Source organism: Curcuma longa, unplaced genomic scaffold (genome assembly GCF_044706935.1).
Source record: "Curcuma longa cultivar G26 ecotype Majalengka, Jawa Barat unplaced genomic scaffold, ITB_CL_G26_1.1 contig_16603, whole genome shotgun sequence".
Taxonomy (NCBI): Eukaryota; Viridiplantae; Streptophyta; class Magnoliopsida; order Zingiberales; family Zingiberaceae; genus Curcuma; species Curcuma longa.
This window is the reverse complement of record NW_027430394.1, coordinates 17038-44404: the sequence shown is the minus strand read 5'-3', so window position 1 is coordinate 44404 and position 27367 is coordinate 17038. Positions and strand designations below refer to the sequence as shown.

Here is a 27367-nt window from a genome sequence, read left to right as displayed (position 1 = left end):
CACAGTTTGTCTCAACAGATATGAATAAAGCACAAGACAAAGGAGAACTAAAGAATGCGTCAAAGACTAAGAATGAGAAGAACAACAAAGACCGCTTGCAGCTCAAGCCTGTCTCTCCAAAACCAGGACGTTGCTCTTCTTCTTCCTCTGGCTTCGACTAGCAGATTGATCTCAAGATTTCAGCACTTCAAAGAATGAACGTTCAAAAAGAATAATCGATACTTTCCTTAGCGCCTCTTCAGCTTCTTTTATAGACCTGCATCCTCGATTACTGTGCCCAACGGATCTCTGACAAAAGCTGTAGTCTCCCTTCCCTGCCAACTGCAGGTACTGCTACCTGCTTTCGTGCGCCGTTTGCTCGTAATCCTTTTTGCAGAAAAGACAGCTCGAAGATCGCCTTGGAACTTCCACTGTTCGTTTGAAATCTCCCTCCCAAACCTGTCCTGTAGCCTGCACACTCAAAAGTAGCATTAGAACGTTCCAATATTAGGACAGTATGAAAGAAAGCAATGTAACAGTCATGTCCGAGCTTAGCTACCAAAGCATTCTCGGACTTATCAGGTTCTGAGTCTCAAAGACTCCCTGATGATCGAGCTACCAAAGCTCACGGTCTCGAGCCGAGCTACCAAAGCTCTCTCAGACCAAACAGGAGACCGAGCCACCAAGGCCCTCCTCCTAGAATCAAGAGACCGAGTCACCAAGACTCTCCTCTTGAGATCGAGCTACCAAAGCTCACAGTCCTGAGCCGAGCTACCAAAGCTCTCCCGGACCATCCCGGCCATTCGCACCAAGCTCCCGGCCTACTCAGGTTCTGAGCCACCAAGGCTCCCTGAAATCGAGCTACCAAAGCTCACGGTCCCGAGCCGAGCTACCAAAGCTCTCTCGGACCATCCCGGCCATTCGCACCAAGCTCCCGGCCACTCAGGTTCTGAGCCACCAAGGCTCCCTGAAATCGAGCTACCAAAGCTCACGGTCCTGAGCCGACCCAAGGCTCCTCGGACCATCTCAGAGACCTACAAAAGCTCTCTCCATTCTCCCATTCGAGCACCAAGCTCCCGGCCACGGTCCTGAGCCACCAAGGCTCCTCCTGGACCATTCGAGACGAGCTACAAAAGCTCTCTCCATTCTCCCACGAACACCAAGTTCTCGGCTACTTCGGTCCTAAGCCACAAAGGCTCCTTCTGGACCAATCCGGAGATGAGCTACCAAAGCTCTCTCCATTCGCCCACGAGCACCAAGCTCTCGGCAATCACAGTCCTGAGCCACAAAGGCTTCTTGTCTCTCGGCCAAAGGCAATACCTTCCCGGCTTCACCTCTCCCGATCAGATAATCACTTTCCCGGGCAAGATCTTACATCTCCCGGGTAAGATCTCACTTCTCCGGTTTAGGCACTTCTCCACTCTCCTCCGGACCTCCAAGCATTCTCCCGGGACCTTCAACAATCTCCCGGACAAACCTTCTTTCGGCTTTGTTTCTCCCGGCCAAACATCTCTTCATTCGGCCAAACATCTCTTGATGAAGCTAATCTTGTTGCCGGGCTAAGATCTTGCTTCTCCCGGGCAAAAACTTATTTCTCCCGATCAAAATCCCGGGCTTTCCAGACTTCCAGAAACTCCCGGACTTGATCGACCAGCTGGTCGATCACCACCAGTGGTCGAACAATCGACCAGCTGGTCGATCAGACCAGTCTGATCGACCAGCTGGTCGATCAGCCCAAGCTGATCGACCAGCTGATCGACCGGCTGGTCGATCAGCCCATGCTGATCGACCAGTGGTCGATCAGCCTTGCTGATCGACCAGTGAGTCGATCCCTCTCCTTTCCTCTCCCGGATCTTCTCTGTTTTCTTCCGTTCTCCCGGCCGTTGTCGTCATTTCCCCGGCCTTATTGATTCCTACCATGATAACCTTTTTCCCGGGCAAACTCATGTCCATGGGATCTATTTCCGGATAACTTTACATCATGTATTCTTTATCTCCCGGGAACTGTTCTCCACCACTTCTCCCGGGCTTTTTCTCAAACAAAAGAAGCTCCTTCCCGGTTAGACCTCTCTTTAAACTTCGAGACAACCGGCTCTCTTAGTCAATATCTTTACTAACCATTTTCTTCCCGGATAAAACTTCCTTTTAACCAGACTTATCATGGCCAGGTCAATATAAATCTTTCCCGACCATGTCAGGTGAACCATTCCCTACTTCTCTCGGTCGAAGTAAACTTAACATTATATGCCTGGATATCCATCTCCCGGCCAAGCCCAAATACGTCTTATATTACCAGGGTAATCTCTCCTTGATACTTACCCGGCCAGAGGTCTTTCTCCTGGTTTCAAGTTAATTTATCTTCCCGGGCAAGAACTTGTCAGTGGAACCTATTCCCGGGCAACCTCTTTTCTCTCGGTTAAACCTTCCAGGGTAAGTTTTCTCTCGGTCAAAATAGTTTCTCCCGGGAACCTCACCAATCAACCCAGGAGCTAAGAAATCTATTTAGAAACCAGGTATCCCGGGTAAGTTGTCAATTTCTCGGGCGACTTTCAACTTAACTTTCCTAACTTAATTTCATCAGGTAAAGCTAAACTTAAATCATGATTAGTTGATCTAATTAATCTTTGTCAAACATCAAAACAGACTCAGGTCTGACTCGAGTCAGACTCGGGTCTGACTAGGGTTAGACTGCATCAACAATCTCCCCCTTTTTGTTGTTTGACAACCCGATTTAAGTTTAGTCAGGGAAGATCTTTGATAGCCCGAGTAGCTCGGGTAGATCTTTAACCATCTCCCCCTTGAACAACTCTCCCCCTGAAGATGTTAAGTCTAGCCTGGGTAACTCTCCCCACTCTCCCCCTTTATGTTTTAAATAAAGCTGGGTAAATCAAAACTTAAATTCAGTTTTGGTTAAGGTGGCGTATTTCAGTTTTAGTCTAGATGGGGTAGTTCTAAACTTAACCAGTTTAGCTAAAACTTAACCAACCTCTCCCCCTTTGTCAAACACCAAAAATGTAGGGGAGAAAAATATTTTAGGGATAGAAAAAAAATCCTCCCCCTTAAATATACACTCACTCGCTCCCCCTTAATCGTTGTCCCGTTAATTTAAGTCGATCTAGGTTAGACTAATCAACTCTATGGAAGGGTGAATCCGTTCCCTTGAGTTGTCTTAATGCATAGCTAATAATAACATTTCCCGAAAGACTATGCTAGTGCAGGATAGCATAAACATGATAAATCAATAAATAGCACCAACAGTCAAAAAAGTCATACCAAGAAAAAACATGGTAATCATAAACAGTCAAAACAAGGAAAAACATGCATAGCAAATATATAAACAGAAGCACTGTCATCCATACACTCCTAGTGGAACTACATCATATAATCAGGCGGCGGTGGATCATCGCTCGGAGGAGGACCATGCTGACCAGCCATCCAAGACTGCATCATGTCGTAAATCTCGGTCTGGCGCTGGCCGAAGGTAGTGAACTGGCTCTCCAGGGCAGTGAAGCGACGATCGATCAACTGAAGTCCTGTGTCCAGCCGCTCTCCGAGAGACTGTATCTGTGCCTGTAGATCGGGGCCACCATAGTCGGGATCAGCAGCCTCCTCCTCCTCCTCTGCATCAGCGGGGTCCTCGTCCTCAAAATCCTCAGGTAGCTCAGCAGGTGCAGCAACCTGTCGAGGCAACTGACCTACAGCCCTACCATCTGCCCACTGAAGTACCCCATGTCTAACAACCATCTTGGACTTCGTAACAGACGAAAGTCCAAGCCGGGAATACTTGGCAGTCAGCCGCTCTATCTTCCCCTGGGATATATCTATACCGACCGACTCTAGCCACCTAGTGATAATATGCCCAAAAGGCATATAGACCTTGTTGTTCACAGGTTGGCTATGATGAACGATAGACTGGTAGATCTGCGCTGCTATATCAATATCTAGACGCTGGTGCAGAGCATAGAGCATGAATAAATGAGGAGGCCGGATGATAGCTAGTCCACGGGAAGGAATCGGTAGAATACAGTGGACTATGACTTTAAACAAGACATAGTCCGGAGCTGACAAAGCCAGGGCAGGAAATGCAGAAGAAGAGCCCAAAAACCGATCAGGACGAGGACGATGGAAGAAATGCTGATGCATAAGATCGACAGTGATATGCTCAAATGGAGGTGATAACACAGGAGGTAAATGAGGAAAACATGAAAAGTCTACCTCCGATGGTCGACAGCCAAGAAACTCACGAAGTATGGGGTAAGTGAATTCTAGTGATTTCTTGGCGACTCGTGTCTTAAAATTGACTGCATCATTAGTTTGCAGATTATTATAGAATTCTGCTACCAAGTCAATGTTGACATGCTGAGTGCAATAAACCAGAGAATGCAGCCTATAATGCTCAATGATATCAAACGTGTTAGGACACACATCATGTATGAATTCGCGGTCAACATACCGCGGAGTGATAGTCTCGAATGAATGGTTGCTAAATGACCATTCTAGGTAGGCATTAGGAAACCTAGTGCTCTGGGGAGGCTGACGTCTAGAGGGGGAAGTAGGCTGAGGTGGACCTCGGGAAGATCCTTCTCCTTGCCTTTAGACTTCTTCCTAAATTTGGTTACATGTGGTCATGACATGTGGTCAGGGTTTTATGACAGGATCCCCCAGATAATAACACACAAAGAAAACACATGAATCAATAACTTAGATTAGAAAATATAAAGTGAAAAATATAGAATGGACATTAAGGTAGAAAATTATACCGAGGTGCCATAGATCGGATAATCTGGAGAAAGAATGCTTGCAATCGGCTCGGATAAGTTGAAGATTTTGCCGATCAAGCCGAGAGATGCCGAGCTAAGGACCTTCTGTCCGGGCAGAAAGTCACGAGGGTGAAGGTGCCCGGGTTCTTGAGAAAAGATGATCTGCTGTGAATGCTCGGGAAGGAGGACAAGCACCCGATCAAGTGTCTGTCGTGAAGGCTCAGAAAGACTTCAAAGCTCCTTGGACATCCTGTTGACCGGGAGAGATGAGGTTGTGGTCGGCACCAACAGATCCGGGTAAATGAGGTGGTAGCCGAGAGACAGCCGAGAGAGAGAAGGAGATCCGGTCAAGCTTTGGCCGAGAAGAAGACCTGAACAAGCCGAGAGCCAGAAGAACTCTGCCGAGACGATGACTACTCCTCGAGAAGGAAATGCGCGAAGCCGAAGACTCTTGCAGCTCGGCTAGCGCTCGGACGAGAGATGCTGGGAGAGAGAGAGATGAGCCATGAAAGCCGATGGATCCTTTAGCCTGAGAAGATTGCTTCTTGCTTGCTCGGCGAGAGTAGGATTCTGGAAATACCGGGATATGCCGGAGAAAAACTGAGGGAGAAGTCCGGAAAGCTGTGGAGTAGAGGTAGGATGAAAGGAAAGAAAGAGTTGCCGAGTGGTGAGTTGGGAAACAAGAGGAAGTCACGGAAAGAAGAAGAAAGAGAGTCACGGGCAACAGCAGTCACACGGGTGTACAGTGGAGTTACGGACAAGTGAGTCACGGGATCGGAGAGGTCAGGAGCCTGATCGACGACCAGGTCGATCAGGAGGCCCTGATCGACCAGCTGGTCGATCAGGAGGTCCCCTGATCGACCGGCTGGTCGATCAGGATCCCTGATCGACCGGCTGGTCGATCAGGATTTCCTGATCGACCGGCTGGTCGATCAGGATTTCTGATCGACCGGCTGGTCGATTTGCTTGGATTTCTTCCTTTTATTTCCTATTTCTACCCACTTTTTTTTATTCCTCGAGATCCTAAACTCTTTCCTTCCTTTGAATTTTTCTTATTCTTAAAACTTAGAATGATTAGTTTGTATCAAACAATGAAGGTCCAATCAAATTAATGATTGGAATGTACAAGCACGATCTAGGAACCAAATACACATGAATTATGCATTGGTCTTCCTCGTGCTTGATTATTAGTGTATCGTCAACCTCATTATCCAAGGAATGCATTATACATTTCAGATAATTCGGTTGATCCTAACATCTCACCCCATTTCTAGCAATACAAAAACATTTTGTTGACCCTTATAGTTTGTGTGAGATGTTCCCGGTTACCCATAGTGTTGCCCTGTTTTTCTTATTATGTTTAGAGTCCTTAATGATCTCGGAGGAACTTATTCTTGGGCAAGACACATGCCTAATTCTCTCCGTAAGTGACTGAATTCAGTTTCAGGGAGAGGTTTCGTGAAGATATCGGCTAGGTTAGATTTTGACTCAACATGGTTGAGAACAATATCTCCCCGGGCCACATGATCTCTAATGAAGTGATGTCTCACTTCAATGTGTTTTGTCCTAGAGTGGTGGACTGGATTTTTGGTTAAATTAATCGTGCTTATGTTGTCACACAACACTTGCACACCCGTATAGTTTAATCCATAGTCCTCCAATGTGTGTATCATCCACAACAGTTGTGATACACTCTCTCCCATTGCTATATATTCAGCTTCGGTCGTGGAAAGAGCAACACAATGTTGTTTCCGACTTGACCAGCTTACTAAAGCTGATCCTAAAATTGGCAGCCCCCACTTGTGCTTTTCCTGTCCAACTTGCACCCGGCATAGTCGGAATCAGTATAGCCAATTAAGTCAAAAGATTCTGTTCGGGGGTACCATAGACCAACTCGAGTGGTGCCTTTAAGGTATCTCATGATTCTCTTAACTGCAGTCAGATGAGATTCCTTGGCACACACTTGATATCTTGCGCACATACCCACAGCAAATAATATATCGGGTCTACTAGCTGTGAGGTAGAGCAGACTCCCTATCATACTCCTATACTGTTTTAGATCTACTGGTTTTCCGGACTCATCCTTATCTAGGTGAGTGCTCACGGCCATAGGAGTACTGATTTCCTTAGAATCACTCATCTTGAATTTTCTGAGCATCTCAAGTGTATACTTGGATTGATGCACATAAATTCCTTCTTTGGTCTGTTTAATTTCGAGTCCGAGAAAGAATGTCAATTCTCCTACCAGACTCATTTCAAATTCACTCTCCATATGGTTTATATGCTCATTCAAATAACCCTTATTGTTTGAACCACAGATTATGTCATCGACATATACCTGGGCCACGAAAATATTTTCACCGTTCCTTTTCAGAAACAGTGTAGGGTCTATTTGTCCTCTCACAAATCCCTTCCCGACTAAAAAGGTGGACAACCTTTCATACCAGGCTCGAGGAGCTTGCTTAAGCCCATACAGAGCCTTCTTCAATTTGTATACGTGATTCGGGAATTCTGAATTCTCGAACCCCGGTGGTTGTTCCACATATACTTCTTCCTTAATTACTCCATTAAGGAAGGCCGACTTGACATCCATCTGATAGAGTTTAAATCCTTTGTGTGCAGCAAATGCTAGCATCAATCGGATGGATTCTAGTCGGGCTACGGGAGCATATGTTTCATCATAATCAAGGCCTTCAATCTGATTGTACCCCTTGGCTACCAATCTGGCCTTGTTTCTTATGATATCTCCCTTATTGTTCAGTTTATTTTTGAAGACCCATTTGGTTCCAATGATGGTGGTCTTCCTGGGTCTCGGGACTAAGTCCCAGACTTGACTTCTTTCAAACTGACCCAGTTCTTCTTGCATAGCAATTATCCAGTCCGGATCATGCAATGCTTCGTCTACAACCTTAGGCTCAATCTCCGAGATTAGAGCCACTTCGCTTGCTCATTTCTAAAGAATGATCTAGTTCTAACCCCTTGATGGATATCTCCAACAATTTGGTCCTGGGGATGACTAGATATGATTCTTGTTTGTCTCGGGGTAGTTGGTGTCTCCCGGTCAGCTTCACCAGAATTCTGTTCTGGCTCTGGCTGAGTGTCAGGCTCACCATCCAAGTCCTCTTCTCCTTTATCTTTGGGAGGATGTTCTTCTAATCCTAGATTCCTAGGTTCAATTGGAACTTCATCTTCCTCCTCTGTCTGATCATTGACTTTTGGATTTTCCTCAAATACAACGTCAGATGACTCTTCTACTAGTCTGGTTCTATGGTTATAGACTCGGTAGGCCTTACTGACGAGGGAGTACCCAACTAGTATCCCTTCATCAGCTTTTGCCGAGAATTTTCCTAGATGATCTCTGGTGTTTAGGATAAACACCTTACAGCCAAACACCCGAAGATGAGAGACTGTGGGTGGTCTTCCAAACCAGAGCTCATGAGGTGTCTTTCCTAAGAACCTATGTATGAGGACTCTGTTCTGCACATAGCAGGCTGTGTTCACAGCTTCTGCCCATAAGTAGCTCGGCAGAGCATACTCATTAAGCATGCTACGTGCAGCTTCTTGTAGAACTCGGTTCTTCCGCTCTACAACACCATTTTGTTGTGGTGTTCTAGGAGTGGAGAACTCGTGCCTATATCCCTTCTCCTGACAGAATTCCAAAAACCTACTGTTTTGGAATTCTCCTCCGTGATCACTTCTAATTGTTTTGATTGTTGTATTTTTCTCATTTTCTGTTCTTCTACAGAAAGAAATAAAAATATCTAATGTTTGGTCCTTATGTTTTAAGAAAAACACCCAAGTATATCTAGTGAAATCATCGATGATCACAAAACAATATCTACTGCCGTTAAGAGAAATAACATTATTGCAGTCAAATAGATCCATATGCAGTAAATCCAATGCTTGTAATGTACTTACAGTGGTTTTGCTTTTGTGTGATGACTTAGTTTGCTTACCCATTTGACATGCATCACACAGCTTCTCCTTTTCATACTTGATGGTCGGCAGTCCTCGGACAAGTCCTTTGCTGGCCAGCTTTCTTATGTTCTTCATGTTTACATGTGCTAGCCTCCTGTGCCAGAGCCATGACTCTTCTTCTTTTGATATGAAACACTTAACAGAAGAGTCAGCAAAGTTCACAAATGACACTTGATAAATATTATCTACCCTAGTGCCGACTAGTACAGTGTCATTAGAGTTGTTATTTTTAACCAGACACTTACTAGCTTGGAACTCTACCGAGTACCCGGCATCACACAGCTGACTGACACTAAGGAGATTAAATGTCATCCCCTTGACCAGCAGGACACCCTTGATTTTTAGAGACTCAGATATGTGAATGTCCCCGACACCCACTACTCTGAGCCGACCATTATTACCGAATGAAACATTACCTCTACACTTGTTCTGTATAGTAGTGAAAAGCTTTTTATTCCCGGTCATGTGCTTGGAGCATCCACTATCAACAAACCACGTTGATGGACGCTCCCCCTTGATACGTGCCTGCTAGACACGGAAAACAGATGACTTAGGTACCCAGATTTTGGGTCCAACAGCATCTATGATGAGGGACTTTGGCACCCATGCCTTAGTCCCATTTTTCTTCACTGCCCGGGTCCTGGAAACATTTGTTCTGGACATTAGGGACACGAAGCTAGCTCCCTTTACTTGAGGTTGATACCCCAGCCCGGCCTTATTGTAAACTGCCCTCTGGGCGTTCAATATCATATCCAGGGTCTTGGAGCTAGTGGCGAATTTCTCAAGCATTTGCTTGAGATCTTCTATCCGATTTCTTAAGGATTGGTTCTCATCCTTGAGAACCTCAATCTGGAGGTCTTCATCCTCCCTATTTGTCCTTAATTGTTCTACTTCATTTTTTAAAGTTTTAACTTTATGTTTTGATTTCTTTAGCATGGTAGATAGAGCAGCTATAGTCCTATAGCATTTATCGAGTTTGGAGGTTACCTCTTCATCATCCGATGATGATGAAGTGCTTGATTCTTCGCTCGAGCTCTCCTCTCTCTCAGATTCAGTGTGATGGGCCATGAGAGCGAGATGCCGAGTAGACTTCTCCTCCTTCTCTTCCTCAGATGAGCTGGAGGAGGACTCATCCCACGTTGCCTTTAGAGCCTTCTTTTTCTTGGCTCTTTCTTCCTTCTTCTTTTCTCTCTCTTCCTTCTTTTTGATTTTAGGACACTCGTTACGGTAGTGTCCTTTCTTCCTGCACTCATAACATATTACGTTTGATGGATCATTATTATTATCATTAGGCTTACCCCTTCCTTTGTATCTGCGGCTTTTCCGCATCATCCTTCTGACGAGGTTTGCTACTTCGTCCGAGCTGGATGATGAGTTATCAGACTCATCACTTGCTGACTCGGATGATGAAGAGTTCTCCTTCTCTTTCTTCTCCTTCTTCTTCTTCTCCTTCTTCCTTCTTCCTTCCTTAGTCTTTTCACCTGCAACAAGAGCTATACCTTTCTCTTTTTGACCTTTGTTAGATAGCTCGTGCAGTTCCATTTCGCAAAAGAATTCGTCTAACTTTACCGTAGATAAATCCTTGGAAACTTTGTAGGCATCCACCATGGATGACCACAGAGTGTTCCTAGGGAAAGCCTTTAGAGCGTACCTGATAAGGTCTCGATTTTCGATGTGCTCGTTGATCGAGTGGAGACCGATGATTATCTCCTTGAATCTTCCATGCAGCTCGCTTACTGTTTCATTGTCTTTCATGGATAGATTCTGGAGTTGATTCAGGAAGAGGTCTCTTTTTGCTATACGAGAGTCTCTAGTACCCTCGTGTAGCTCGATCAGTTTGTCCCACAACTCCTTGGCACTTGTGAATGGACCAACTTTGTTAAGTTGATCTTTGCTGATCCCGCACTGTAGTGTCACTACTGCTTTGGCATCAGCTTGGCCTTTTCTAGTCTGCTCGGCAGACCACTTTGAGGAGTCGAGCTCTTTTCCTTCTTCATCTTTTGGCGGGACAAAGCCTTCTCGTACGGCAAACCACATGGAGAAGTCTGTCTTCAGATAATACTCCATGCGACTCCTCCAGTACTGAAAATCAGACCCATCGAAGAAGGGAGGTCTGTTGGTGCTGAGTCCTTCCTTCATAGCCATTGTGTTGCTCTTTGGTTGTTAATCCAAATAACAGAGCGACCTGCTCTGATACCACTTGTTGGATCTTATGAACACGGCTAGAGAGGGGGGGTGTGAATAGCCGTCCACACTTTTCGCTTTTTCTTGCTTAATCTTCGGTTACGCAGCGGAAATAATCAACTTGATCAGAGGTAAATGAAGATCAGCAGGCTAAGACGAGGATTTACGAGGTTCGGAGATAACTTGCTCCTACTCCTCGGCGTGTCCGTAAGGTGGACGACTCCTTGATCTTTCGGCAGATCAAACCCCGGTAGCACCGGCTATAAACTTTCTCCTTCTCGGTGGAGGAACCTCTCCACAGTTTGTCTCAACAGATATGAATAAAGCACAAGACAAAGGAGAACTAAAGAATGCGTCAAAGACTAAGAATGAGAAGAACAACAAAGACCGCTTGCAGCTCAAGCCTGTCTCTCCAAAACCAGGACGTTGCTCTTCTTCTTCCTCTGGCTTCGACTAGCAGATTGATCTCAAGATTTTAGCACTTCAAAGAATGAACGTTCAAAAAGAATAATCGATACTTTCCTTAGCGCCTCTTCAGCTTCTTTTATAGACCTGCATCCTCGATTACTGTGCCCAACGGATCTCTGACAAAAGCTGTAGTCTCCCTTCCCTGCCAACTGCAGGTACTGCTACCTGCTTTCGTGCGCCGTTTGCTCGTAATCCTTTTTGCAGAAAAGACAGCTCGAAGATCGCCTTGGAACTTCCACTGTTCGTTTGAAATCTCCCTCCCAAACCTGTCCTGTATACCTGCACACTCAAAAGTAGCATTAGAACGTTCCAATATTAGGACAGTATGAAAGAAAGCAATGTAACAGTCATGTCCGAGCTTAGCTACCAAAGCATTCTCGGACTTATCAGGTTCTGAGTCTCAAAGACTCCCTGATGATCGAGCTACCAAAGCTCACGGTCTCGAGCCGAGCTACCAAAGCTCTCTCAGACCAAACAGGAGACCGAGCCACCAAGGCCCTCCTCCTAGAATCAAGAGACCGAGTCACCAAGACTCTCCTCTTGAGATCGAGCTACCAAAGCTCACAGTCCTGAGCCGAGCTACCAAAGCTCTCCCGGACCATCCCGGCCATTCGCACCAAGCTCCCGGCCTACTCAGGTTCTGAGCCACCAAGGCTCCCTGAAATCGAGCTACCAAAGCTCACGGTCCTGAGCCGAGCTACCAAAGCTCTCTCGGACCATCCCGGCCATTCGCACCAAGCTCCCGGCCAATCAGGTTCTGAGCCACCAAGGCTCCCTGAAATCGAGCTACCAAAGCTCACGGTCCTGAGCCGAGCTACCAAAGCTCTCCTGGACGGACCTCCCGGCCATTCAGCACCAAGCTCTCGGCCACTTCGGTCCTGAGCCACCAAGGCTCCTCCTGGACCATCTCGGAGACAAGCTACCAAAGCTCTCTCCATTCGCCCACGAGCACCAAGCTCTCGGCCTAGTCACCTAGTCCTTCTGGACCACCGGAGAAGCTACCAAAGCTCTCTTGTCTCTCGGCCAAGCACCAAGCTTCCCGGCTTCACCTCTCCTGAGCCATAAAGGCTTCTTTCCCGGCCAAAGGCAATCCTTCCCGGCTTCACCTCTCCCGATCAGATAGTCACTTTCCCGGGCAAGTAAGATCTCATTACTCAACCACTCACACTCAACTCACCTATTGCAATAACCTAATCAAGAAAAAGAAGAAAAGATCGAGGCTTCCCCATGTGAGAAGTTCTAATGGAGACCTAGGAGGTTGTAGATTGATATGTTGCAGTCAATTAAGTGTATGAAACTCTTTTCTCTTCTGCAGATGAAAGAGCTTCCGCTTAATCTTATGCCACCGCCCTGGCTGAAGCGCCACCGCCACCAGGCAAGGTTATATATAAATTCATTCAGGAGGTCGATCGGGGCCTTTACCCCTTGGAATCCACTAAACATGCGAAAAAAGCGCATTTTTAGGCCTTGACGAGTCTTTTTCACTTGTCGCATATCCGCTGCTAGAGTAACCGCTTTTCTTCTTTCATAGCTATTCGCCTCTTTCTTTCCTCAAAGAAAGCATTTCCCTTGAAGCCCGGTCTTTTGAAAGCTTGGAGCTGGACTTCTTCTTCCTGACTCGATTCAAAGTTTAATCACACTAAGCCAGAGCCCAACCAGGGTGAGAGAGCAGGAGGTGCCACCACATCCAGGTCAATGGATGGGAAGTGGGAGGCGCTACTATGTTGAGGTGTTGATGAATGGGATCCTGGATGTTGCAACTGCATGAAGATTTAGGTCTCTATATTGAGAGAGGAATCACAAAAGGAAGATGGGCATGACACCTTATTGTCATGGAAGAGGAACATCTTGCCAAATAGGAGATCGTGGACCAACACAATGCCATGAAGGAGGTGGAGCAAGGCATGCTAGAGGTGATGGAGTTGCAGTAGAGTATGAGTACAAAGAGAGGGATATATTATTCATCAATATAATGCTATATTTAGGCCCTTTAATGCATAATATTTTATAAACAGACCCCCAAGATACATACATACTAAAATTATAAATAAGAGGCTGCCCATTTCTTAAAAAAAAAGAGTTTAATTAGTTAAAATTTGTTTGAAGGTAACTTTTTCAATTAAGCCCCTTAGGATATGATAAATTCTCATTAAAGGAGGACTTATTATAATTTTTAGCATACTCAATTTAAAGGGTAAGATTCTGCTTAATAGGAGAGAATAAAGTAAATAAAAAAGTAAATCCTTTTAAAATGATTTTTAAAAGGGTTTAGGAAAGAGAACCAATTTAGGGTTTTTCTCATTGATTTAGAATCTAAATATTAATTTATATTTTACTTTTACTATTTTAGCATGCCAATCATACTTTGCATGAGTTCTTGAGAGAATCCTCCAACCTATTATTGTTCTAATCATTCTATTAAAAAAAATACAAGTTTACTCATCGAGTAATACTCTTTATTTTGTCAGATTGCCAACCAAGGCATTGCTATTGAGTGCATGGGTTGGCGACACAGACGGAATTTGTCGTATCGTCCGTCGCTCAGCACTGCAGGTCGTCGCAATCTCACTGCTACCTCCGTGGGGTTGCAGGGGTGTCACAACCCGCAACGACCCCGCTTCAATAGTTTTTCCTTTTTTAGTAAAAAATATTCTATTTTTTTATTGTTTAATTTTTTAATATTTAGATTAAAAAAATATTTTTAATTAATATATTTTTATATCGGCACAGCACAATATGGTACCGAAACTGTATCGTTCCGCTTATAAACTGAAACTCCGATACGGTTTGAAATTTTAAACCATGATTGAGTGAAATTGTTGAGGCATACAAATCTTGCTCCTTTTGCAGCAATTCCTATATTATAACAAATGTTTCTTGGATTGTTAAAACAGTTTCATTCTTTGCTGGAATTATTGTCTAATCACATTCAAATAATTTCAAATCATAAATCCTGTCTCCTCTAATATATATTTTAGACTCTTTTGAAACTGGATCAATTGCAAGTCATACCAAATCATTGAATTGAATGACCAAAAATAACACAAAGCACATAAAATGTGGATTAGAATGTTAAGCTTAATAATCATCACGGATTCTACCTGTCTAAAATCACAATCCCCAGCCAAATTTGATTTTTTTGTCCCACAAGCATTAACATGCCTTCAACCAACAGCATTTAGAAAAACACAATCAAACTCTAAGAAGATAGTATTAGCAAACCCCGTCTATAATATAGGTCTCTACAGTTATAGATATATGGGTCTCTACACTTATAGATAAGTCAATTAAGTTTTCTAATGTAATGCATAAGTATCATCCAAATGCTTTATACTTGGAGAAGTTTAATAGGAAAGGTAAGTAACATGTACGGAAAGTGATTTTCTCAATATGTAAACCTACAGAAGAATGTTTATTGGGTTCCACATAAATTTATTGAAATTTTTTATTGCTTGAATTCGATAAATACCTGGCATGCTTTTTGTAGAGCAGAATGTGTCTGGTCAGAAGCATAAACCACTAGTTTTTCTAGGGAATTCTTCCCTACCTTTCTCAAAATCTTATCCCGAGCAGCTAAAAGAACCACAAGAATTGCTTCACTGGCAGTGCCCTGGATAACCCCTCCACCCTTCCCTGCAAGGCTATCCCGACTTATCACAAAAATGACAGAACGAGCTATAACTAAAGATTCTAACATAAGTTCACAAATTGAAAATAGTTCTAAATTAAGCACATGAAGCAAATGTATATTTTCCCAACCAATACACAATTATATATCCGTAAGGTTCAGAAAAAATCCAAATCAAACTAGTGGTAGATCCTTTTGGAAATGAAATGGATATTGCTAAAGGAAAGAAAATATCAGTTAATCTCATTCCCAATATGCTCAAATTCCTTCCTGATTCACTTTTATAATTATAAACTAGCATCTACTGTATATATTATTCCCATTATTATCATGACATCGGCTCTATAAAAGAAATCTAATGTAATATCATCAAGATATCAAATACACTAATGTTTTGTCATAATCTATGATGGAATCTGAGCAACAATCATCTCCCTAATCCTCTTTTGAAAGGGGACCATGGCATGATGTAGATTGAAGTCTCCCTTCCCTTTGCATGCCTATTCCTCTACAAGAGTGCCTCTTTCTAGATCAACCTATCCACACGAGCCAAACTCCAACTAATCTACCAAGTTACTAGTCTTAGATTGGAACAAAATGGTATCAATACCATGTTGGAGTGTCAACACATTGTGACAATGGTACATTAGATGTACGAGAAAGGAGATAAAGACAAAAAAAATAAAAATAAAGAAGAGAAAATTATCTACGTGCCTAGGGCCAAAATTTAAAGTGTGATTCCATGCAAGATTTTGGATAAATTCAATTGTTTTTACTTATTTAATTCTCTTTCACATGGGTTTTTATTTTTAGTAAGAGCATATCAATTAGTAATCAAATTAAAAATATATGTTAGTTCAATATGTGTTTAGATGTGTGCATATATCTTTTACTCCTATAATCTTATTTTAATTAACTTATTTACTTATCAAAATAAAACTATAATAATTAGCCAATTAGATAATCAATTGGTAAAATGTTGGAGAAACAAACTATAAAAAATAGAAAAAATTACTTGTATTCATTTTGAGGTGTGTTGTGGCATGCTTAGTGTAAACAAGACATCATAGTCATTAACATGATTAATACAATCAACCTAAGTAGTATAAGAGAGACTACCTTATTGGTTATTTTTAAGTTTTAGTAATTTATCCAAATGATATGCTTTGAACATATCGCTCGAACATAACACTCAATATGATACGAGATTTCAAACAATGATTGGGAAATCTCCTCTCATCCTTCCTCCTAATTTAAAATACAACCAATCTTCTTCTCCCTAACTTGGAATGACAACTGGGTTAGTTGTCACCGTCTTGTTTTAGAAGGGATTTCCAATGAAAAGAAAAGGCAACTAATCTCCCTTCTTTCTATATTGTGCTTCATTCCTTTGTTTATGGAGCCCCTTCACTCGTCATAATAACCATTAAGACTTGTTGTGGCTTGATGCATTTGACATCAAGTACCATGTTGAATTAGTAGCAACTTGGTTGGTTGATTAAGGATTTTAAAGAAAGTGTTTTCCTACTTTCATTCAAATTTTCCTTAAAATCCATGTCTTGGTTTAGGGAAACAACTTAAAGGGCAAGAGGTGGCAATTTTAAATCAACTTTTCATGCTTAACAAATCTTCTTTTTTTAAATTGGATCCTCCCCTTTGCTTAAAGAGTGTTTTTGATTAGTTAGGTCTCAGCTAAAGGTTTTGATTGATGAGGAGAATTGATTTAGAGGGCAATCATCTTGTATTGATGTGTATTATAGTCAACTTTTATTAATGAGATCGTTTGGTTGGATCATTGAACTAAGCAAGAGGCTCATATAAAAACACAACGTGTTGCACCTTGCAAACAAGAGTGCAATCTAATAGGGATGTGTATTTTGTATCGCATGGTTTGTCACTTGGTGAAAATTGTTCCTAATATGTGTATGTAAAGTGTTATAATTTTGTTTATGCACTTTGTAGCTATCATGAGGACTAAAGAAGTAAAGGGGGATATTTTTTTGTCAAGATGCAGAAGAGATTGTGGGTGAGTAGTGTGCCTCTTTCTAGGCATGGGGATTGTGTGTCCTAGCATCATATATTAAGACTTATACTTGAGATAGGCATGAAAATGTCTTTGACTGCATTGTTGTGTTGACATTCATGCATCATAATTGTTTGGTTAAGGCTTTCACTTCTAAAGAAGATTTGGATGATGTGTGAAGGATGTGAGATAGCATATTGTAACTACATGGAGATCATTGGTGGAATATATTTTTAATCATGTGATGTGGAAGAGATACCTTTCAATCTGTATAGCGCATATATTACCTTTGTTGTGAGAAGCAGGGGTAGATAGATCTTTTTCCTCTTGTATTCTTAGAGTTATGCTGGTTATATAAGCCTTGTACATGTTTTCTTTGAGAGATACATAATTTCAACATGGTATCAGAGTCAAATTCTCTAAAACCCTAATTTTTACTCTCCTTTACCACGCCGCCGCCCACAGCCACCCAAGCCGACTTCACCCTCTGAATTATACTTGATAGCATAGACCCATTTAGAACCAACCAAGTTCTTCCCCTTTGGAGGATCAACTAATTCCCAAGTATCATTCCTGTTAAGAGCCTCTATCTCTTCATTCATTGCTTCCAGCTACAATTCGGGTTTTTGGCTCTCTCTGTTTTATTCATGTTCTTGGTCCCAAGTCCTCTAAACTTGATCCTCGTTCTATACGGGGAGTTTTCCTAGGATATTCCACTTGCTAGAAAGGCTACAAGTGTTTGATCCTATTACTAGGACGAGATATGTCTTGAAGGATGTTACCTTTTTTGAGTTCGAGTCCTATTATTCTCTTCAGTCTCATCCTCAAGGGGAGAATATTACCTCTTCTGTGTCTCCTTATGTACCTCAAGTGATCTCATCTCCTATTCCACTGGATGCCATGGAAAATAGAAAAGATGCTCCATCACTGATCTCGCAGTCTTCACAAGAAATTATCACTTACAAACGGCAAAGACATAAGCAAGGGCCTACTACTGACCGGCTAGCTGAATCAGATGCTCTGGCTCCTGATTCCTTGGAGCAGTCATTAAATATGAATGAGTTGAACCTTCCGGTTGCTGTTAGGAAGGGGGTCAGGTCATGTACTCAGCATCCTATCTCCAATCACGTTTCTTACTCTCGTTTGTCTTCTTCATATCATGTCTTTGTTTCACAGTTATCAAACCATGCTATACCTTCTTCTTATTATGAAGATGTAAGGGATTCTAGGTGGCTGGAAGCAATGAATGAAGAGATAGAGGCTCTTAACAGGAATGGTACTTGGGAATTAGTTGATCCTCCAAAGAGGAAGAACTTGGTTGGTTCTAAATGGGTCTATGCTATCAAGTATAATTCAGAGGGTGAAGTGGTCGGATATAAAGCCAGACTTGTTGCCAAGGGATTCACTCAAACATATGAGGTGGATTATTTAGAGACTTTCGCTCCAGTTGCAAAGCTGAATTCGGTCAGAGTAATTCTTTCTCTTGCTGCTCAATATGATTGGCTTCTATTTCAGTTAGATGTTAAAAATGTCTTTTTGAATGGTGACCTTCATGAAGAAGTCTACATGTTGTCACCTCCTGGAATTGAAACAAAAGGAAAAGTTTGCAGGCTAAGAAAAGCTTTGTATGGGCTTAAACAATCTCCCAGAGCATGGTTTGATAGGTTTTGCAAAGTCATGATATTGTTTGGTTTTAAACAAGGAAATGTTGATCATACACTTTTTGTTAAAAAGAAAGAGGGCAGAACTACCATTCTCTTGGTTTATGTTAATGATATGATAATTACAAATGATGACGAAGCTGAAATCCAGGCTCTTAAGTCTAAGTTAACATCAGAATTTGAAATTAAAGATCTTGGACTATTGAGGTACTTCCTTGGTATTGAAGTTGCTCGGTCTCAAGAAGGAATTTATATATGTCAGAGAAAGTATGTGTTGGATTTACTCAAGGAGACAGGGAAGTTGGGTTGTCGATCAGCATCTACTCCTATAGAAGTAAATCATGATCTTACTAGTTCTAATGGGGAAGATCTTACAAGTCTGGAAAAGGGAACGTATCAAAGGTTGGTTGGAAAATTACTATATTTGTTTATGACTATGTCTGACATCACCTATGCTGTTAGTGTGGTAAGTCAGTACATGCATGCTCCTAAAACTATCCATATGAAGGTTGTTGACAGGATTTTAAGGTACTTGAAGTCATGTCCCGGAAAAGGCTTGCTGTTCAAAGGAGGTGGTAATCTAAAAGTGGAATGTTATTCTGATGTAGATTGGACTGGTTCTCGAGATGATAGAAGGTCCACTTCTGGCTATTGCATTTTTTTGGGAGGAAACCTGGTAACTTGGAGAAGTAAGAAACAAAATGTTTGTGCACGGTCCAGTGCTGAAGCAGAATATCGAGCCATGGCACATGGTCTTGCAGAAATGTTGTGGTTGTATTTTTTGTTGGAAGACATGAGATTAAAGGCAAAATTACCTCTCAGGCTATATTGTGACAACAAGACTGCAATCAATATTGCAAATAATCCAGTACAACATGACGGGACTAAACACATCGAAATTGATCGCCACTTTATTCGGAAAAGACTTGATTCCGGAGAGCTATGTTTGCCTTACGTCAAATCTGAGAACCAATTTGCTGATATGTTTATGAAGGCTATACCCCAAGCTATGTTTAATTCTGTTCTTAGCAAGTTAAACATGTTTGATATATATGTTCAACTTGGGGGGAGTGTTGTGAGAAGCAGGGGTAGATAGGTATTTTTCCTCTTGTATTCTTAAGGTTATGTTGGTTATATAAACCTTGTAAGAAATACATAATTTCAACAACCTTCAAGTTGGACATATCTTCCTTGGGTAGAATTATGCAAAGTATCATAGAGGATAATTGTACTTAAGTACTCAATCCATGGAGCATGTTGTACACATTGCAAGGACTAGAGAATTTATGTGTTTGGGATTTATGCAAATTATGAAGTGAGCAACTATAAATAAAGTTACATGTCTTGAGCATCAAGCCAATTTAGTCAGAATAGGAGCTTTAGTTCCCTTAAGGATTAGCAATGCTATTTGTGCTTGCATGATCATGAAGGTGTGTTTGTGGTTATGGATACAAATGGATACCATGACTGTCATTGGGTGATAGATATCAATAGTTACAGTAAATGATGTGTCTTGTGTTTGGTTTGGGTTATTACATAATAAGTAATAATTAGGGTCAAGTAATTTGAGTGTTTATGGATAATTTAATCAAGATGTTAGGCCTTGGTTACCCAACCTTAGTGAGATTGTGACTAGCAATCTTTGGCCCTGACTTACTAATATCCCTTCTTTAACGATTTTTAGTTTTATTTTCTTTATTTCTTATTTATCCAGAATCCTGTATGCGTAGATGTAATAGTATATTTGAGATTTTTATTGGTATATGCTAGAGTTATCATTTATGTTTAAAGCATGGTTTAAAGTTTTGAGCCGATCGAGGTTTGGTCCTGGACTGGAACGATACAGTTTCAATACTATATCGTACTGTACCGATATAAATTCGATGTTTTTAAATATAAAATATATTAACTAAAAATTAAAAATAAAATAATTTTTTTTAAATATATATTAAATTAATTGAATATTTTTATTAATATTTAATTAAGCCTATTTAAATTATTTCAATATAGATAAGAGTTGATTAAAATTATTAGCCTAAGTTATTTAATTAAACCTAAGTTAAAAACTACAAAAGGAATTGCTTCTCTAATTGATACCATTAATATCATAATCATAAGTTTGTTTTGTAAGTAAATGTGGTGAGTCAGGATATCATCCAGGAAAAGCATCAATAGAATCCAAATCAGACATGTGCCTATAATTTTAACCCAGAAGCTAGCAAGACAAATGTGGAGTTAAAAATAAGATGGAATAATGAGAAGAGAAAAATCTAGATACATGTCCTTAGAGAAATGGATAATTATATGTATCAAGAAATCTTGCTCATTTGATCTTTGAAGTCTGAATACTTACCGGTTGAAAGGAACTGGTTAGGCAGCTTAAGCAGTTTTGCAAGCCAATCAAGAATAATAATTTCAAGTTCTGTGGCAGCAGGAGAAGTGATCCAGCTGAAACCCACAATATTGAATCCAGCACTGAGCATTTCTCCCAAGAATCCAGCTGTGCTGCTGTTGGATGGATAGTATGCAAAATAATGAGGACTTTGCCAATGGGTTATGCCAGGTACAATCTTTTGTTGGATATCTGCATATGCAATTGTGATATTTTCCATTTTACAATTGTAAAGACTTTGTTCTAATGAGAAAGATTTAACAAAAATATCAGAAACGATAAATGAAGTTAAGAAACTGAGAGGAAGTAGGGAGAAATACTTGCATAGAATCATGTGTTAAAAGATTTTAGTTGAGGAAAAAACTTTACCATCAAAAATATCTTGCAAGCTTTCAGAATGATTGGGTGCAGAATCAGGTAGAAGTTCTCTAAGATACCCAGGCTGCACAGATTTGAATATCACAAATACATCAAATGATAGTCTATCACAATAAGTTAAAGCAAGAATATATCTTGTTAATATAAAGTTCAAAATATTCACCCAATGAAGGAATAGTTAGACCTTCTAGATGGTTTTCTCATCCATTTCATCCCTCAAAAGTATGAAAATGCAAATGAAGAGTTATCCAAAATTTGACAAATTACTACAGTAACAAAGTACCATAACCACTTCCTTTAAACTTTAATTAAATTCATGGTTGATCAAAATGAGAATTGTTGAATACTTTTTATTCAAGGACTTTATCCTAACATCCAAAAATAAGTTATGATGTTTAATCATTGTACCTTAAAAGTTGTAATGTTTTTTGCTCGACAAGATCTTTGAAAAACAATGGAGAAATAATAAAGTTGTAAGTAATCATTGACTGAGATGATTTCTAATAATACAAGTTTGAAATACAACCAACCAACAATCAAACTTTAACCCACTAGATAAGGTCAGCTATATGGATCCTCTTATGTCATGGGCTCTTTCCCCTATTATATCATCATCTATATTTAAATAAATTTTATTTTATTTTATCGTCGTTAACCAAGTCTTTTTGATCTTCCCTTCTTTGTTTAATATGTGTACTTATTATAATTTCATATCACCCAACTGAAGCATTCATTGGTCGTCAAAGCACATATCTGTATCATCTTAAACGTGGCTTTCCTTCAATAGACGCAATCCTGACTTTCTCCCTAATGTTCTCATTTCTTATCATATTCATCCTTGTATATCCGCACATTCATCTTAACATCCTCATCTCTGCGACTTCCATCTTCTACTCGTACGCTCGAGTCATTATCCAACATTCAGCTTTCTATAACATAGCAGGTCTAACTGTCGTTTTGTAAAATTTCCTTTTAAGTTTTAGAAGTACTTTACAATCACAAAGCATACCTAACACTCTCCTCTATTTCAACGATCATACTTATATTTTATGTAAGATATCTCTCAACCCCTTCATTCTTTTACAAAAAAAAAATCCTAAATACTTAAAGTTCTCGGTTACAAGTAACTCGTCATCTCGTATCTTAATAATTGTCTTACTAAATCTAGTATTGTTAAATTTATATTTTATATATTCTATCTTTACTCTGTTGAACTTAAAACCTTTCAATTTTAATATTTTCCAACAAAATTAGAGCTTAGCATTTACTACTTTCTGAGTCTCATTTACTAAAACAATATCATCTGCAAACAACATACACTATGATAACATGTTAAATGTGTCCAATGAATTTATCCATGATTAGTGTAAAAAGATAAGAACTTAGGAGGCATTTGGTTGGGGTTATCGTTGATAACCTTGATTATCTATCCAAGATTATCAACTTTAGTTTAGATTATGATTGATTCCCAAGTAATGCAGCATTATCGCCACATTAGCAAATGGGTTATAACCTGAGAATATGATTACCTTGGCAATCTAAGATTTTCTATGACTCTGAAGGTTAACAAAATTTCTTTCCATGATTACCCTTCGATTTTAAAATTGAGTTAATTGAAATATACTGTGAAACCAAATTAAAACTGAATTAATTAATTCAATAAATTTTAATTTAAATACTTATAATTTAATTTTAAAAAATAAAATTAATGAATTAGATTAAATTTAATAAATTATTTTATTAAAATAATTATTTTAATGAATTATTTTATTAAAATATATATAAATTTATATTAAATTTCAAAAAATAAAAATTAACAAATTATATTTATTAATTGAACAAATTATTTATTAAAATAATTATTTTAATGAATTATTTTATTAAAATAAAATTAACGAATTATATTTATTAATTTAATAAATTATTTTATTAAAATAATTATTTTAATGAATTATTTTATTAAAATATATTTTAATGAACTATATTTATTAATTTAATGAATTATTTTATTAAAATAATCATTTTAATGAATTATTTTAAATATATATAAATTTATTTTAAATTTTAAAAAAATAAAATTAATGAATTATATTTATTAATTTAACGAAAAATTATGTTATTAAAATAATTATTTTAACAAATTATTTCATTAAAATAAAATTAATGAATTATATTTATTAATTTAATGAATCATTTTATTAAAATAATTATTTTAAGAAATTATTTTATTAATGAATTATATTTATTAATTTAATGAATTATTTTAACAAATCATTTTATAAAAAAATATATATATTTATTTTAAATTTTAAAAAATTAAATTAACAAATTATATTTATTAATTTAATAAATTATTTTATTAAAATAATTATTTTAATGAATTATTTTATTAAAAATATATAAATTTATTTTAAATTTAAAAAATTATATATTTTTATATATTATCAAATTATTATCATCATTAATATTATCAATATTAATATTATTAATTTATTTTATTTTATTTTAAAAATAAATTGAATCAAGGGTAATATAGTAAATGTTAAACTGATTATTTTTTATTCCCTCTAAATAAATAAGTTGAACCAAACAACATTAGGTTATATTTTATACCCCATAACCTTGGTTATGTGATTACCTGGTAATCACATAACTAAGATTATGTATGATAACTTAAACCAAATGCACTCTTAGAGCTAATCCTTGATGTAAATCTATCTTTATAGGAAAGACTTCAGTTAATCCTCCTGAAATTTTCACTTTTGTCATTGCATCCTCATACATATTCTTAATTATTTTAATATACATTACGCTAGCACCTTTATTTTCTAAAATTCTCCATATAATTTTTTTTAGAACTCTGTCATAGTTTATTCTAAGTCAACGAATACCATGTGTAAATCTTTCTTCTTTTCTCGATACTTTTTAATTATTTATTTAAGAATATGTATAGTTTTATTGTCGATCTTCCAAATATGAATCCAAATTAATTTTCGATCATCATGATCTTCTTCCTTAGTTTTTTTTTTCAATTACTCTTTTCTCAAGTTTCATAATATGACTTAATACCCATATAATTTGCATAATTTTATACATCTCCTTTGTTTTTATGCAAGGGGACTAGACTACTAGTAGAAAAGATAGAACAGAAACAAATAACAAGATAATTATAAAGGTAATTCATATGAGAATCTAAACCTTGGTAAATAATTATAACAATCTCTACTTCCATCATTCAAGAGAACAAAGGAACACCTTATTCTTATCAGCACCAAGTTAATTCCCTTGGAGCAAGCCTGTCGAACTCACTTCTACTCAAAGAAAAAATATGTCACACCCTAAGGATATAATTAATCATGCAGCTTGATAATCAAGAAATTCAACAAACTTTATATATTCAAAGAAAAAATGAGTCATGCCTCGGGGGTATAATTTTCACTTATCAGGAGAAACCCCACTTGGTGACAGTGCTATAAAAGAGAATCGAATCATGCAGCTCGATAATCAAGAAATTCAACAAACTTCCTATATTCATTTTTCCCTACAAATAGAGTGTAAAACATCATATGAAAAGAACAACAGTACAATAAAATAAAACTAAATCAGGGATCAACAAATCAAAATCTATTAATAACTCTATGTACTAACTAAAGGCAACTACAATTTTAGAAAAGTCACAATTATATATTACAACTTTAAATTCTCATTCGAGTTGCTTAATAAATATTTATACATATCTCGTCAACTATTATTTTCTTCATTTCAATTATTTAACAACATTTACAGTCTATTATTTCTCTAAATTATCATCATGTTTTATCACAAGTTATAGAATTTTTAATTATTATTATTCAATCACCACCTATAAATCTATCACCAATATTATATCTCTAAATCCATCACTAATAAATCCACTAAAAAGTAAATCAGCAGATCTAATGTTCTCAAACTGTAATAATATCATCTCATGTTGGGTTAAAGCCCTCATGAGTGAGATATAACAATATACGCCCTCATGGAAATTGATGGTCAAGTAATCTAGTATAAGACTAGATTCAGAGTTTAGTATTTATTTTCTCCATTTAAATTCACTATATATTAGCATGAGGTGTCTACGAGGTATACAATATAAATATAAAAATAAATATCAATATCTAAGTCAATAAGTAGCATGAAATGTTAATTTCATTATTTTATATATTATTTTAATCCTTTTTTCAAAAATCATAATAGAAGCATAAATATGTAATCATTTTGTATTTCTATTGATGCACATGAGAACATGTAAAAAAATTAAAGAAAGATTTACCTTTATGTACAACAAAAGTTCAAAGTGTCTACAAATCAACATGTTCTACTCGAATGTGTATCTACAAATATAATATGAAAATAAATCTCTAATAATAATAATAACATACAATAACCAAATCTTTATCCCACTAAATGAGGAATAATAATAATGACATAAAATCTACAAATTAACTAAAATTCAACCTCCATGAATAAGTCTTGATCTCGCTACCTCAATATAATCTCAATTTTAAACAAGACACGTACTACTATCCAACAATAATTTATTTTCCTCAAATTACATATGTCAACCAAAATTAAATATAATAAAATAAAATATTTACCTCAACTTATATTAAATATGTGTAATTCTACCCAATCGAACCTAATTAATACATCTAATTAGTTCGAACTAACCGATCATTTACCAATATCTACTATGTAATTATTCGACAATTCTTACCTTTATTGGTCAGTGGGCAAACAACAACCTTATTCAAGGATACCAGGAATATCAAAAAATGAGGAACAGGTAGCAGCATGAGAGAAAGAGAGAAGGAAAGGGGAAGGAGGCCAACTGTGGTCCTCTTCATGATTTGGTTTCCCTCTTAGCTTCAAATGATGGGCACAGTAAAGAAGCAGAAAGCGATGGGGAAAGGAATGGTTGTTGGTCGCTAAAATTCACCAATAGCACCGTGCATTAGAATTGGAATGTAGGCAAGATACTAAAATAGTATTTTTTTTCCAGTCAAAGATCAAAACTTGACACTCCTTGAGATTTTGAACCTTGGGCATAAATAAATTTCAAATTCAAGTCATTCAATCTAAGGATCAGATTTATTTGAAGACAAAAATCTCACACCAGCATTACCAATAACATGATTGCACATGACATAAAAATGGCACACTATGGTCGACTATGTTTTATCTCCTTAAAAAATCATTGATTATTGGTAAAAATGACGCTTGATTCTCTTCTTTTTATTTTTTTTCTTTCTAGGAAATCAGAGATTGCAGTAGTTCCATACCTTAACCTGGCTGAGAACAGGAAAAGATTCGATGTTCTTGTAGTAATCTGCAATAAAATCGACCATCTTGTGTCCGTACTCCCTCAACTGCTCAGCGTCCATCGGCTTCAAACTGCCCTCCCTGGAAGCAGGGAAACGACAAGTCAATCCAATAGCATCGCGCCGAAGGATTGAACTGATCGAACACGCGAATTAACGAGGAGACGGGTAGCAAAAGCGTACTTACATTGAGTTTAAGAGTCGAATACGATCGATTGCCGATGAGTATCGAGGACGGTAATGCCGAGAAGAAGCAGGGAACGCTTTTGATAACGTGGAGTGTCAGATACGGCCACTGCGGGCTTCATATCCATCCGGCAAACCATTCTTGCAAAATAGCCCTAATAATTTAGTACATTCCATATTATAAAACAAAGCACTTTTGTCAAAAGAATTGATATTCTGCACAATCTCATGCGTGACACAGCTGACTCCTATCACTTCTAGCCGCCCTTGCTGCACCGTCCAGTCACCGCCGGCTGCCAAACCGGGTCCGATCGACGCGCCACTCGCCTGTGCGTTGGTCGGCGTCGGATTCCGATCAGATTGTGGTCGGAAT

The 27367-nt window shown here is 38.6% G+C and overlaps 1 protein-coding gene across 1 annotated transcript in view; it reads right to left on the bottom strand.

Moving 5' to 3' along the window:
- Positions 1-27061, bottom strand: part of LOC141816433 (tyrosine decarboxylase 2) — a 58244-nt gene extending 31183 nt beyond the window's left edge. Inside the window, exons 1-5 of the mRNA XM_074704216.1 lie at positions 26996-27061; positions 26770-26890; positions 21443-21515; positions 21035-21265; positions 14839-15002 (exon numbers count right to left, since the gene is read on the bottom strand). Coding sequence (XP_074560317.1) covers positions 14839-15002; positions 21035-21265; positions 21443-21515; positions 26770-26890; positions 26996-26997 — 591 coding nt within the window. The 5' untranslated portion in view covers positions 26998-27061. The remainder of the gene's footprint in view (positions 1-14838; positions 15003-21034; positions 21266-21442; positions 21516-26769; positions 26891-26995) is intronic.
- Positions 27062-27367: the final 306 nt, after the last annotated feature.